Raw genomic sequence first — 13,742 nt, forward strand, 5'->3', positions numbered from 1 at the left:
GAGACTCGTGATGGACGCGGGTGCCTGAGCCCGCCCGTGTTGGGGGCCCGGAAGCTTCCTCAGGTCGGACGCTGTTCAGCCCCCAAGCGATCTTAGGCGCCTCCTCCTCCATCGGGCTGCCTCCCTTCCGGGGTGGGGGCGTAGGGGTCGACCCCTGCCACAACCAATGGGCCCAGAGGCGCTGGGGCTGCCTGGGAAGCAAAGGTCCCAAACGAAAGCCACCGCGGGCGCGCGCGGTCCAAGGCAGCCACTTCAAGCCCGGCGGTGTGGGCCGCGCTGGGGCACCCGGAGGGCGGGGCGGGGCGGGCCTGCGGAGGCCGGGGGTGCGCGTCCCGCGGGGACCGGGCCACCCGTCTCCGCCTACCCATTTTGCCCACGCGAGATCCGGGGACGCCGGTGCACGGTTCTGAGGACCCCAAATAAAGACGCAGCCTCCAAACCCAGCGCCCGGCTGGGCCGTGTTAACTGCGCCACCGTTCAGGGGTTGCAAACTGGGAGCCCTCGGGCCAACGTGGCCCACATGCTTGTCTGTGGGGCCCTCGGCGTGTGGTCAAAGGGTACTCGAAGTCCCCCGGGAGGAGAGCGCCCCAGTTCCCCTCGGCTGCCACCACCACCTGGGGATGTCGGGCAGCGGGACTACGCAGGTGTTTCCCTGGGAATCCTGTACTGATAGGGGACATTGAGACCTAGAAGCCGCACGCCAGTGCCAGCGGGCATTCCAGTTTGCGACTCGTTTCCGAAAAAACGGCACAGGGTGTGGACTGCACCACTGGGTCAGGGCTTCGGCAGCTGTGTGGGCACAAAGCACAGTGCCTGTCGGGGCTGCTGGGCGCCCTCAGACAGGGACCGCTCAGCTCACCTGCTCTGGCCCTTCCTCCGCCCGCGCCCCGCGCCCACCCCAGCCCGCTAATTATCGAAGGCTTTGCCGTCACCAGCCTCCCAGATGGGGGCATCAGGGACAGATGGGTCCAGGCACAAAGAGGGAGCATTGGGAGCGTCACCCAAGAGAGCGGGGGCGTGTGTGGGGGGTGGGGGGAGTGGGGTCGGGAGCTGCGAGGGTTTCCCAGGCAGCGTCTAAGAGAGTCTGGGGCCTTAATGCGGGGGGAGGTGGGGGGGCGAAGGGGATGGGTGAGATGAGCTCTGAAACGTGGGCTCTGGAGCCCGGCAGAGTCCAACTTTGCCGGCTGCATTCACCGGCTACGCTCCTGAGCGATTCACACCCTCCCTGAGCCTCAGTCTCCTCACCTGTGAAATGTAGTGACAATAACACCATCGCCGAAGGGCTATGGTGAGAATTGAATGAATTAATAGCACACTACAGCTCTCAGCACGGTGCTCTGTACCAAAGAACCTGTGATACCCATTGGCGTCCCCTCTTCCAGCCTCCTCTGCCTGTCGTTACTATCCTCAACTCCCCAGAGACCCCTGGTGCAGCCTCCTTGCTCCCAGATAGGCCACATGTGCTCCTCAATGCAGAGGCCCCTCCTCCCATGAACCTGGGACCGACCTCGAGGTCCTGTTGCAATGAGGTGGTCCCTAAGAGAGAGATGGGGATTAAGGATGAGAGCTCCGGGGAATCCTTAGAGATCTGGCCCCCCATGTCCCAGCACCTTAGGTCTCCATCTCTGTCCTGCCGGGGACGGGGGTTGGGGGGGGGGGAGACCCCTCGCTCTGACAGGGAGCAGGGAGGTTAGCCCCGGGATCTAGCCCATGGGCTGCCTGCAGCCTCCAAACCAAGGAGAAGTATGCCAACCTTCGCTGTTCCAAAGGTCCTTCTCCCTAGCCAGGGTGGGATTCAATGAAGCAACCATTTATCCTAAGAACCATCAGGCCGGGACGGTCTGTCACCAGCCAGGGGTCTTGAGACCCTTGGTGTAGGGCCCCTGTCAAGGATCCCTCCCCACTCCGAATCCCTAATGGTACTGGGAGCCACTGGGAAACAGAAAGTGGCCCAAAGTCTGTACTAAAAGAGGGACTTACAATGAGAGGTGGGCTGGTATAGAGGATCCTTTGCTTTAGATGAACTTGGGGCGGGGGGGGGGGCACAAGGTGTTCACGTAATGGAAGGAGTTCAGGCGGTCAATTCTGCCTCAAAGGGAAGCAGACAGACAATTCTTCCGCACTTAGAGCGTCTAAGGGGCTTTAAAATCCAATGCGCTGGCCCCAGAGCATCTGGCCTTCATTGGTTCCAGTCTGGGAATGAAAGGAGAGGTCCTACATGCTGGGCTGTCCCCCGCCCCCGGACTGCCATGGGTGTCCCCGGTGCTTAGGTCTTCCTATAGCCATCTTTTTTGGGCATGGCACCTTGGGTCTCAGCAACACCTTTCCAGACCAAGAGGAACATTAATCTGAGGGAATGCTTTGTCCCTCAGCTTGCTGTCCCAAGAATGTAGAGCTTCAACTCTCTGGGTGCCCCCAGACAGACAGCCAGCAGCACCCAAGGAATTTTGGCAAGCCCTCCAACAGTATGTCCAGGGAATCATCGTTTCTGTGACTCCTGCCCAGTAGAGTGAGGAGGGAGGACAGGGCCCTGGAGCATAGAGACCTTGGAGGGGACTCTGTCCCTTAACCTCAAGTTGAGCTCTTGTGGGCGACTGGGGATTATCTCAGAGACCTTGGGGTCTGGAGACAGAAGTCCCTGGCTCTGCGGCTGAGAGCTGGGAAACCAGGGGGCCACGTGGAGGGTGGGGAAGCTGAGCTGTGGTTCAGTGCAGGAGGGAACCTCTGGGCTAATGCTGCCAGAGAGGAGACCGGCTGGGACAGAGCTCAGCGGACCAGGCCAGGCCAGGACTGTTACCCTACCTCCTTTTCCCTTCCCCTCTCTCACTGGGGAGGGGAGGGGGTCCTCCCCAATGAAGGGCCCTTGGAAGTCTGAGGGTTTTCATAATATCTTCTCCAGTGCTACTCGGAAGCCCAGGCACCATCCGGAGTCCCCCTCCCCCCAGGTCCCCGCCAGTCCAGGGCCACCCTCCCTCCAGAAGCCACCTGCCCTGGGCAGCAATATCCACTCTAGTTCACCTGTGTGCACCTCTGCAGTGTCTGAGGATGCTCCTCTCTCACACGTGGTGACCGTGGTGACCGGGATCCCTGACGGGGCGCGCAGTTTAGGCGGGGTGACTCCGGGAAGGGCAGGGATCCAACCCCTCCTTCCTGGGGGGCCCAGGGCTAGCCCTGGCTGGGCGAACTTGGGTCTGGGGGGGGGGGAGACTTGGTTTATTTCCTTTCCTATTACGTGCCTCTCTACATCCACCACGTACACCAGGCAAAGGCACGGGTACCCTCCAAGGCTTAGGCTTGGTGAAGGAAGCCGCTGCTGCAACCCAGCCCCCACCCAGCCCCAGTGGCGCTGGGTTCTCAGATCCCCACCATCAGAGTCCCAGCCAATCCTCTCCCCACCCCCAGCCCCCACGACCCCCCCTGGAGCCAGACCCAGTTTTGAATTCTTAACAAATTTTATTTCAAACGGGATTTGCAAATAAAAGCTACTAGAACCGGCCCTACTCTCTTCCTGGATTCTCGTGGGGGGGCCCGGGGACCCTGTCCCCCTCTTTCTTCCTCCCCAGCTGCTCTGCCTCCTCTCAGGCTCCGGTGAAAAGCAGAGCTGAAAGGAGTCCTCCTGCACCGGACCCCTAAGCCGCCTGCGGTTCAGGCCAGCAGCTCCATGCACCAAAAGCACCTGTCCCCAAGCTGGGGGATGGACCCACCCTCAGTCCTGGGCAGGGAGAGTCGGCATGGGTCGGGATCAGGGACCTCAAAAAATGAGGCTACAACCAGGGAAACCTTCTCCACCCCCAGGTGTCCCAGGTACAGGGACCTTCCGCCAAAGGCCACCAAAGACGTTGTAGGCAAGAGGGCCCCGGGCCAGGGAAGCCACTGCGTCTGCACCAGTCGCTGCTCTCCTGGGGGCGTGTTCTCCCTGAAGCCCCGCAGGCTGAGACACTGCAAAGTGGTCTATCCTCCTTGACCAGGAAGGCTGAAGCTTTTTCCTTTTTACCCAGAATCTCTTTATTAATTTTTTTACCCAAGACCTAAGTTTGTATCGCAACTTTGGGTTGTGAGGATCCCAGTGGCCACAAGAAGACAGAGGTGGCCCTGGGGGGGTGTAAGCATGGAGGCCAAAGCGCGCTGGTCAGAGTCTCACTCCAGGCTGGCCGTTCCCAGCACCTAACACTTTGCAGTTCAAGGCCGACGTGGGCGCCTGGGTGGGGTCATGCACAGCGCGAGGAAGGGAGAGAAGGGTTATCGGATCCCGCGCCCCCACGCTCCCGCGGCGCTCTGTCCGGACCCGGGGCCCCAAGTGGCCGGTCTGCAGCTGAAGCCCAAGGATTCCCCCTTCCCCCAGCGGGATGGGGGGGGGGGGGGGCGACTGCCTCTGAGCCGAAAGAAAAAAAAATCCTGGTAGGACGGGAGGCCTGAGCGCCGGGACCCCAGCCAGCCCAAGGCAAGGCCCTTGCCCCGGAGGTCCCAAATTCCGCGCAGGGAGAAACGTGTTCACTTTCAACGAACTCAATCCTCAACCGCAGGGAAAAGAAAAAAAAAAGTTCCGGATTAGGCGTCGGAAAATCAAATTAACAAGAGACGTGTGAGAAACACCCTGTTGGTGGGGGTGGGGGTGGGGGTGGGGTGGGGTGGGGGTTGGCGCGGGGAGAATAGTCCAACGACCCCTTAATCTTTCTCCAGGGTGGAACCCACGAAATGGTTCCCAAATCCGGCTCCGAGGGCTAGCGCCCTGCACCTCCCCCCACCCACGCGGCTCGCAAACAGCCGACGGACTTGTCACTTTTATTTAAAATCTCAACACTCGACCATTTATTTCGTTTTTGCAACCAAACAAGTAATAAATATTATTTAGCACTTTTTCTTTTTACAAAAATAAAACAGATGATACACTCTCTGCAGGACCGCGAGCGGAGGAGAGATGTTACGCGGCAGACGCCGTAAAGCCCGGTACCGCAACGCGTGGGAGGCGCCCAGGCAGTTCTCGGAGGCCGCGAGAAGCACGTGGGAGAGTTTGTCATTCGTGTTAAACGTGGCAAAAAGAAACCGACATATAGGAGGCCAGGCTCAGACTCCGGTGGGGCTGGCAGTCACGTGAGCAAACAGCTTCGCAGCAGCACTGGCCTCCTTATTGATAATATATTTACACACCCAAGAAAGAAAAACCTCAAAAGCCAACAGAACTCCCAGGTAACTCCAACCACATTCACAGCAACAGCCTTTGAGTTCCGTCAAACCCTCGGGTATCAGAATGACTGCCCCCAGTCGGGCAATAAACCAAATCACTTTGTGCTTACAGACGGAAAGAATGGGGGGGGGGGGGGGGCAGGGAGGGGGAGTCTATCTGAAAATAACTAAAAAAAAAAAAAAAACCCAAAAAACAAAAACAAAAACCGCCCCCAAAGTCGACAGTTTTAGATTATTCCAATCCACAAGTGGTTCCAGTCTGACTTTCTAGAAGGCCTGCTTGTATTGTTGAATACGGAACATAGATTTATTAAAAAAACAACAACAACAACAAACCACACCCTCAAAAGCAATAGGGGCGACAGGCAGGAACCGCAGTAGTTCTCAGACAGTTGTGGGTTTACCCACATTGGACGAGACCGTCAATGCTTCTGGTACCGGATGCCAATTTTCAGCTACCTCGTAGCCCCTGGCTCAGGGCCAGAGACGACCCTTGAAGGCGAGGCCTGACGGCCGGTCCTGGAATACAGCTTCTCCCAAGTCTCCTACCCGCCAAGAAAGGAGGAAGGAGAGGAAGTCCCCAACGCGGTCCTCCCTCCTCCTCCTCCTCCCCCATGTAACGAAGGGCTGCCAGGGCCGAGCGCGGCCCGCATCCTAGAAGAAACCAATTTAAGAATCACTTTTTTTGGAAGGGGGAGGGGGAGGGAGGTGTCGAGGGAGGGGTGCACACAGCAGTGCCTTCTTTTACAATGGTTTCTTTCGGAGCAGCGCTGTTTAAAGCCAGAGAGGGCTGCACCCAGAGCGCACGGCCCTGTCACTCCCCACTGTCCGGTGCGCGCCCCCCAATTGCTTCGGTTCCCCAGTGCTGACGTCCTCATCATTGCGCCCCACCCCCACCCCCAGCCCAACGTCCTGTGATCTTGGGAACTGAGCTCCCGGGCCCCAGTGCCGGCCAGGCCTCGCTTCCCCGCAGCCCCCGGGTCCCTCCGTTCGCCAGAACGCGCCGGCGGCCGGCAGCTCACTTGGCGTCGGAGGTGAGGCGCGGCAGGCTGCCGGCGCCCATGGCCGACACGTGGTGGTGCGGCGGCGGCACCTGGCACATGCTGCAGGGGCAGGGCATGCCGCCCCAGTGCTGGAAGCCGCCGCCGCCCCCGCTGCCGCCGCCCCCGCCCGCCAGCGGGGCCGCCGCTGCCGCGGCGGACGGAGACTTGAGCAGGCCGTGCGGGGGCCGAATGGAGCCGACCGACGACAACCCGGAGCCGGGCAGGGAGGCGCTGGACACCGCGGCGGCGGCCGCGGCGGCGGCGGCGGCGGCGGCCGCGGGAGGCAGGATGGGGTGGTGAACCGCGGGGTGGTGCGCGGCGTGCGCGGCGGCCGCGGGGTGCGCCGTGGCGGCGGGCAGGGGCGCCGAGTGCGCCAGGCCGCCGCAGGCCGACGGGTGGAAGCCCGCGTGGTGGCCGCCGTAGATCTCGCTCACCAGTCGCTTCATCTCCTCCAGGGAGTTGGTGAGCATGAGGATGTAGTTGCGCGCCAGCAGCAGCGTGGCGATCTTGGAGAGCTTGCGCACCGACGGGCCGTGCGCGTACGGCATGACCTCGCGCAGCCCGTCCATGGCGATGTTGAGGTCGTGCATGCGCTTGCGCTCGCGGCTGTTGATCTTGAGGCGTAGCTGCTGCAGCTCGGGCTCCGTCATCTGCTTCTTGTCCTTCTTGGTGGACGACGCGGCCGCCGACGATGCGGACGACGAAGTGCTGGACGAGGCTGACTTGAAGCCGCCGCCGCCGCCGCCCAGCTTGTCCCCGGGGTGCGCGCCCGCCGCGCCCATGGCGCCGCGCAGCTCTGCGCTCAGCTCCGGAGGGCCGTCGCTCGGCGTGGACGAGGACACCGTGCCCCCCGTGAAGCCGCTGCCGCCACTGCCTTTGCTCCGGGCCGGCAGAAAAAGGTCATCGGGCTCTGGTGACGACGGGCGACTGGACACCAGGCTGGCGTCCGAGTCCATGGCCCCGAGGGATAGTCGCAGCTCTCGCGGGGTCCTCCCTCCCTCCCTCGGCCCTCGGAGCTTTGCGCACGCCTCCTGCGGAGAGGAGAAGAAACAGAAGAGAGAGATCTAGATCGAGCTCGAGGCACTCAGAAAAAGAGAGAGAAAGAGAGAGAGAGAGAGAGGAGAAGCTGCTCCCGCCTGCACCGCAGCGTGCGGTCCAGGTGCGGGTGGTCGGTCGTTTTGTGTCCACCTCGCTTCCTTCTAGCGGCAGGCAGGTGCGCACGAAGTAACCTCTCTCTTTCTCTCCCCACTTCCTCAGCTCTCATCCACAGGTTGTTTTATTCCAGGGAGCACTGGAGCCCCTCAGAGAGGGTGGCCTTCTGGATGCCTTCAATTAGGAATCGGGAGGCCGAATCCCCAGGGCTGGAATGGCAAGTGAGGGTTTTTCTTTGGGAGGACGGAGATCTAAATAGAGAAGTATTTATTTGGTTTCTCAAACGCATCGACCTTATCTCCATCGACACCGAGCAACAAACACACAGGCACCCAGCGCCCGCGAGCCTAGATAACGTGCGTCGCGTCCGGGGACCGCGGGGAGCTTGCCAGCCTAGCGGGACTTGGGCAGAAGGAGCTGTGGTCGCTTCGACTTCTGGCTTTTGGGCGAAGGGGGTGCTGAGGTGAGTGTGGGAAGGATCAGAGCGGCGAAGCACTCAGGGGAACCGGCGGGCAGGGGAGGGATCGGGGCCCTCTCTAACCGAGCTTCCTGGGTCGCTTGCGAGTTGAGGGGCGTCTGTCCCTGGGATACAGGCTGGGGCTGCTGGGAGGGGGGGGGGGGCGGGGACACTTACTGTGGATGCAATTAGAGGAGCTCCTTCCCAAAAGCCGCAGTGGAGAACCGGGCTCCGGGCGGTGATGTCGCGTTGGTCTATAATAAGCATCCGCACCTTTCGGGGCTCCGCCGGTTTTTTATAGCCCGGTGGCGGAGGCGACCGCGGCGGCGGTGGCCGAGGCGGGGGCGGGGAACAATGTGCGGGTCCTGGAGGGGCCGCCGCGCCAATGAGCTGGGCCCGCCCGGGGGGCTGGGAAGCTGATGTCATCCGGGCTAATTCCGCTCAATGAAACTCGCCCGGCCCGCACACGCCTCCTCCCCGCGCACAGCCAATGGGCGTCGGCGGCCGGGAGATTCTTGGGGAGGGACTGGAGGAGGAACCCGAGGAGGGGGTGTGCGAGGCGAGCAGGAGGAGGAGGAGGGGTGGGGAGGGCTTGCCGGGGAAGTACCGAGGGCAGAATGCAGTTGAGATAGAGAGGGAGCGTTGTCAAATTTCTGTAAAAATACGGTGACCACAGAGTCAGGCTGGAGGATGGCGTGGGCTTGGGGTTCTGCCGACGAACTAACCTGATACCCAAAGCGATCGGATCTTTGGGGATGCGCACGAATAACCCTGGCGATTCAGGCGCTGGGGCTGGAGTCTCCCCCTTTGCTTTTCATCTCCCTCTCTCTGGGTTCCCGTTGCCCGCCCCCCCCCCCCCATCTCAAACGTTTCATCAACACGGGGGCATTTGGAACCCCAAGGGTAAAGGACAACCAGGCGCAAGTTAAGCACGCTCCTCCGCGGGCGGCCGGTAGCGCCCCCAGCTGGGGGCAGGGCCTCGCGAGGCAGAGGGCTGGGAAGGACCTGGAGCACCTGCTCCAGAATGGCGTTTTGAAAGAAATCTCAACTCTTCGTAAAGTCGGGAATGGCGTGGACACAGGGAGGAGGTGTTTCCGCACAGTAACCGCGCTAACAGAAGGGCAGAGTCTAGCGCCCAAAGTGCCGCGCCCGCCCTGCGTGTCTTAGCTCTGGAACCGATGGTGGTATTTTCAGCATCACTCTTGTGGTCGTCTCCACAAAATGGGAAAATGAGGTAGGAGGGAAACGCTGGTTTGTCTGAAAAAAAAGAAAAAGAAAAGAAAAAGAGAGAGGGAGAGAGAGAAAGGTCGAAGGCCTGGGCAAAGACTTCTCCAGGCTTTGGGCCAGACAGCGAGATCCAACTCCTTGCGGCTGCATTCAGACCCCTTTCACCAATCGCAGCTTGGCTGCTAAGCCCGGAAACGCTTGCCCATCAGGGATGAAACCTGGTTTTTAGAGAAGCAGCTAGCTGAGGTAGGTTAGCGGCACTGACGCACTCATCCATTTTACAGATGGGAAAATCCGGAGACCCTGTCTACAGCAAGCCTACGGACAACACTGCTAAGTCTTTACCGCGCAGATAACCGGCGTGGGCGGTTCCTGAGCAGCAGTGGCGGCCGTGTGTCTCTAACCTTTTCCCTAAGCTGGATTCCTTCCATCTGTACATTTCCAGCACGGAGGGTTGCTCCTGCAGACCGCGGACACTGGCCGTTTATACTGCGCACACACATACATACACAAACACACCCCGGCCCTCCCTCCCAGGGAGTGTTATGGCCTCTGTTTATGTGGTTGTTTAGGAACTTTTAATTTGCACGCACGGCTTGAAAAACAAAGTCGTTCGCCTTCGCGTTGGGAAGGCACGAAATAAACGAATACAAAAATAAACCCACGGGATGGCTCCCAGTTTCTGGGTAAGACTCTGATAGAAACCTCGCGGGCTCTCGCCTTCGCCCCAATCTTGTGCTTTCTGGAGCATTATTTTTCAACCCGTGTGTTTCCCAGCTGGCTCTGCAGCCATCCGTTAAATATGTATTTAAAACATGAAGAACTGAAGCGTGGAGATAGATATGTCGTCCAACGGTTGCAGAGGATGACCCATAACCGTTGAATTAGGAGAATCTGTCGCATGGTCGAACGCTGCGGGGGGGGGGGGGCGGGGGGGGGAGCAGAAAGAGCTAGAGTATTTAGAGGATCGTTCCTTTGGGCCTCCCCGGCCGCAGGCAGTGAGGACATTCGTGGGAATGTGAGCTGCGGGCCACCAGCCGGGGCGTGGACTTGTGCGCGCGCCAGTGTATCTAATAAACACCGGCAGGCGCACTGTGCGCCCGCCTGGGTTGCAGACGCTGAGGTTAGTCCAGACGGCGGCGGCGGCACGTGTCCTGGAGCCCCGGTTCCTTCTTTTGTTGCTTGTCACCGGCCACTGTCCGCGCCAGAGTGCGCGCCCTGGGGTTCTTTTCGCGCTTGCTCTAGTTGAGGGGTCCGTTCTGGCACCATGCGTACTTAGAAACAGGGAAGGCAGAGTCCAGAGGTAGGAGAGCTGGCTTATTGGCCAGGTTCCCGCGTGAACGCCCATACGGACGCTCCAGGCCCCAGCCCCGGGCAGTGGTGGCTGTTCTGGGCAGCGCAGCGGCACCTCGCGGTCCTGACTCCCGATGCCCGGAGCTTGGGCTGGCAGCCGTAGGCTGAGGACCCCTTCTCCCGGCAGCATCCCCCCCAACATTTCGTGGTTGCCAGAAAGTCGCTCAGGAGGTAGGGGCCCCCTGTGGCCCCCTGCGCTCCTTTAGTCCAGGGCAAAACGGTCGCCGGACCCATCTCTCTGGGTCTCCGAGTCCTACCCGCTCCGGGAATAATGCAAAACGGGAGCCCGGCCCCTGGCGCCTGCCCTCGTGCGTCCGGAGGCCCCCTGGCATTCGCTCTGCTCTTGAGCCCCGGAGCCCGGCGTGCACGGCCTGGGTGCGTCCCGGGCCACGCCGCAGCCCCTTTCCGGGAAATTGAGTGCTCACTTTGCCGAAGCTAATCGGCCCGGCTCCGGGCGTCCCTGGCTGGCCCGGGCGTCCAGAAGCTGTCGGCCTCCTCCGTCAAAACGGAAGACGTGTTTTTCCCTCTCCTTTGTGCTTCCCTCCCACAAAAGGCCGGGTGAGCGTCGCGGCCGGCCTTTGCTCAGTCGCCGGGCGGCCCGGGAGGAGTTTGTGCCAAATCCGCCGGGGCGGGCTCGCGCGGGGCTCTAAGGGCTCAGACCTCCCACTGCTTGCCGGGTCCCTCCCGGGCCATTCTTTCGCGGTCTCGCCTTTCCCTTCACAAGTTCCTGCACACTTTCAGGCAGCGGCTGGGCCAGACTGCCAAGGACAGCAGCGGCCTTGCTCGGCGTGGAGCCGGGACCGATGGGAGGAGGCGAGGCTGCGGGCACCGGAAAAGAAAGCAAATTAAAAAAAGCAGTTGGGCCATCGCTCCAGGCCCGGAAACCAGGAGGGATGAGGAATGGTGGCGTTTGGCGACGAGGGGGGCGGGGGGAGCCATGAGACCCTCTCAGGAGAACTCTGCAAACAAATGGCCTCTGTCTTCCTTGTAAAACTCAGACCCCGGAGCCGTCCACGGTCATCCCTGTCCGGGGACCCAGCGCCGAGCACGGGGCAGGACGCGTGGAAGGTGCTTGCTAAATACTTCTGAATGCACACGCCTGCAGAGGTGCACAGGGGCTGGTGTGAGACACGATTCCTAAAATACATGTAACGTTCTGTGTACAGGGCAGACCATGAGGTCTGTAATCTGGACTGTTGGAATATGGGAACCTTTAGAATGAATGACAAGGGCAGGGACTCCCATCTAATGGCCACCTCAAGGCGAGTTAAGTTGGGCCAGACGCTTAGTGGGCCTTGAGAGGCTTCATCTCATTTAATCTCTCGCTGATCCTGGGAGGGTCGTTTACTTACTTTGCTCACTCCCATTTTACAGACTGGGAAAACTGACCCTCGAGGGCGGTATGGCCATTTTGTCAAGGTCCTGGGAGCAGAGAAGCAGGTCCAGGCAGAGAGGGTGAGGGCGGGCATCAGAGACATCTTGAGTTGTCTGTTTTCAGTCTCAGATTCTCATCCCTAAAATGGGTTTCTAGAAGCTACTGTGACCTCAAAAGGTATGTCTGCTGTGAGATTGGGAGGAACGAGGGAGTGTCAAACGATACCCTCCCTTGGAAGTTTCCCTATTTTGTTAATACTCGTGTTATGGGAGCCCTGAGTCGCTGAGAATATGGAGGAACCCCGCCCAGTCAGAAGAGGCTCAGCCTGGGTAGAATCTGGAAGGAATGCCCAGGGGCTTGGGAGAAGGGGTGCTGGGAGAGCGAAAGGGAAATGACAAACCAAAAATCCCCCCCAAAGAACCCCCCAAACTAATAGCCCCTTCTCCCTAGAGAGTTCTACCCTTTGAATCACCCACCTCCACGGAGGTAGCAATGGCTGCCATCTGCCCCTAAGGATCATCGACATTGAAGTCAACCCGGTGTCCCAAGTTCACCGTGGAACAAAGTTGAGGTAGGACTGAGGGGCGACCAGGAACTAACTTCATAGCTCCCATTTGTTTATCTCACCCAACTTGTGCAACGGGCCCTTCGGTGTTTAGAAGGAGGCCCGCTGTTCCCATTTTACAGATGAAGATATTGAAGGCTAGAGATCAAGGCAGGGTCTGGGTTCCACCTCCAGCCCACTGGATCCCAAGTCCCAAGGGCCTTGATGCGTCAGTCCTGGGTTTCCATTTGCTCGCTCTCCTCTTTCCTGAGACTCTAGGCGCCTCCCCTTTCCCCCTCCACCGCCCCTGCCCCCCCCCCATGCAGATTAATCCAGCGCAGAAGATGGGGTGAACAAGTTGGGGAGCACGGGTGGGAGTGTCCCTGATCGGGTAGCTGGCCCTGAGGTGAGGCGAGCTTCACTCGGGTATGGGGTGGGCAGGGCAGGAGGGACCTAAGACCCTGGGTAAGAGGAAGCGGCGGGCGTCGGAGCGCAGGAGAGAGTCTTCTAGGCTACAGGTGCCAACAGCGCGCGGCAGATTCCGAGGCAGGACCTGCGTGCGCTCCCCGCACCCCGTGGGGTCTGCAGCGGGGGCAGCTGCACGCGCGGAGGGCGCGGGGCCTCTCACCTCCGAGTGCCTGTTGTTCAGCTCCAAACACGGAATAAATGACCTTCCTTGCTGCATCTGGAAAATGTAGCAGTTCGATGCCTCCCCGTAGCCTTCAGGATCCCGTCCAGGCCCTTGACCTCGGCCTTCGGGTCCTAACCGGATCTCCGCCGGCTTCTCAGGGTCTCCCGCTCCCTCTCCCCCTTTCTCAGGACCCGGAGCGTCTGTCTATCCCGGGGCTCTGCCCTTTCCCCACCTTCGCCTACGCCTCCCCGACCCCTGCCCTCCTCCTGTCTGTCCGTCTGTGCCCCATACTACCCTCTCAGGGGTCTTCCCGGGAAGACCACCCCCCCTCCTTGAGCTCCTGCGGCACCCAGAGCTCTCCCCACCTCCAGCAGGGTTCACCCCACTGCATTTCACCCACTGGCTCCCTCCCCGCCGGCGAGCGCCTGGAGGGTCCTCACGGTGCCAGGACTCACTTTGCATCTCTGAGCCCCAGAGTGGGGACAGGTCCCAAGAGAGCTCAATAAATCCAAGTAAGGGCCTCTGACAAGACAGTTACCCTGAAAGTTTTCTTGGACTTTGCACACACCACAAAAGACAACAATAACAATAGCGGCAAAGGTACAAGTCTCCCCCCTCATTAGACCAGTTTCAAAAATGCCTGATGAGGACCGTGCCGCTCACTCCTGGTCATATGGGTGGGGGGGGGGGGGGGGGCAGACAGCCCCCGACCCCAGGCAAACAAGTCATCCCGTAAGGCGGGGGGCGGGAGATGGGCTCCCACCGGCTTCCTGCCG

General features: G+C 60.4%; 1 protein-coding gene across 1 annotated transcript; it reads right to left on the reverse strand.

Annotated features, from left to right (window-relative positions):
- Nucleotides 1–5,504: 5,504 nt before the first annotated feature.
- Nucleotides 5,505–8,259, reverse strand: OLIG2 (oligodendrocyte transcription factor 2). Its single transcript, XM_019420217.2, has 2 exons — nucleotides 8,014–8,259; nucleotides 5,505–7,258 (listed from the first exon to the last, which is right to left on the reverse strand). Exons 1-2 carry the CDS (start codon nucleotides 8,101–8,103, stop codon nucleotides 6,203–6,205), a joined length of 1,146 nt encoding a protein of 381 aa, XP_019275762.2. The 5' UTR covers nucleotides 8,104–8,259; the 3' UTR covers nucleotides 5,505–6,202.
- Between the last annotated feature and the right edge of the window lie 5,483 nt (nucleotides 8,260–13,742).

The sequence above is a fragment of the Panthera pardus genome, unplaced genomic scaffold, assembly GCF_024362965.1.
Source record: "Panthera pardus isolate Hobbes unplaced genomic scaffold, ASM2436296v1 HiC_scaffold_16, whole genome shotgun sequence".
Classification (NCBI taxonomy): Eukaryota; Metazoa; Chordata; class Mammalia; order Carnivora; family Felidae; genus Panthera; species Panthera pardus.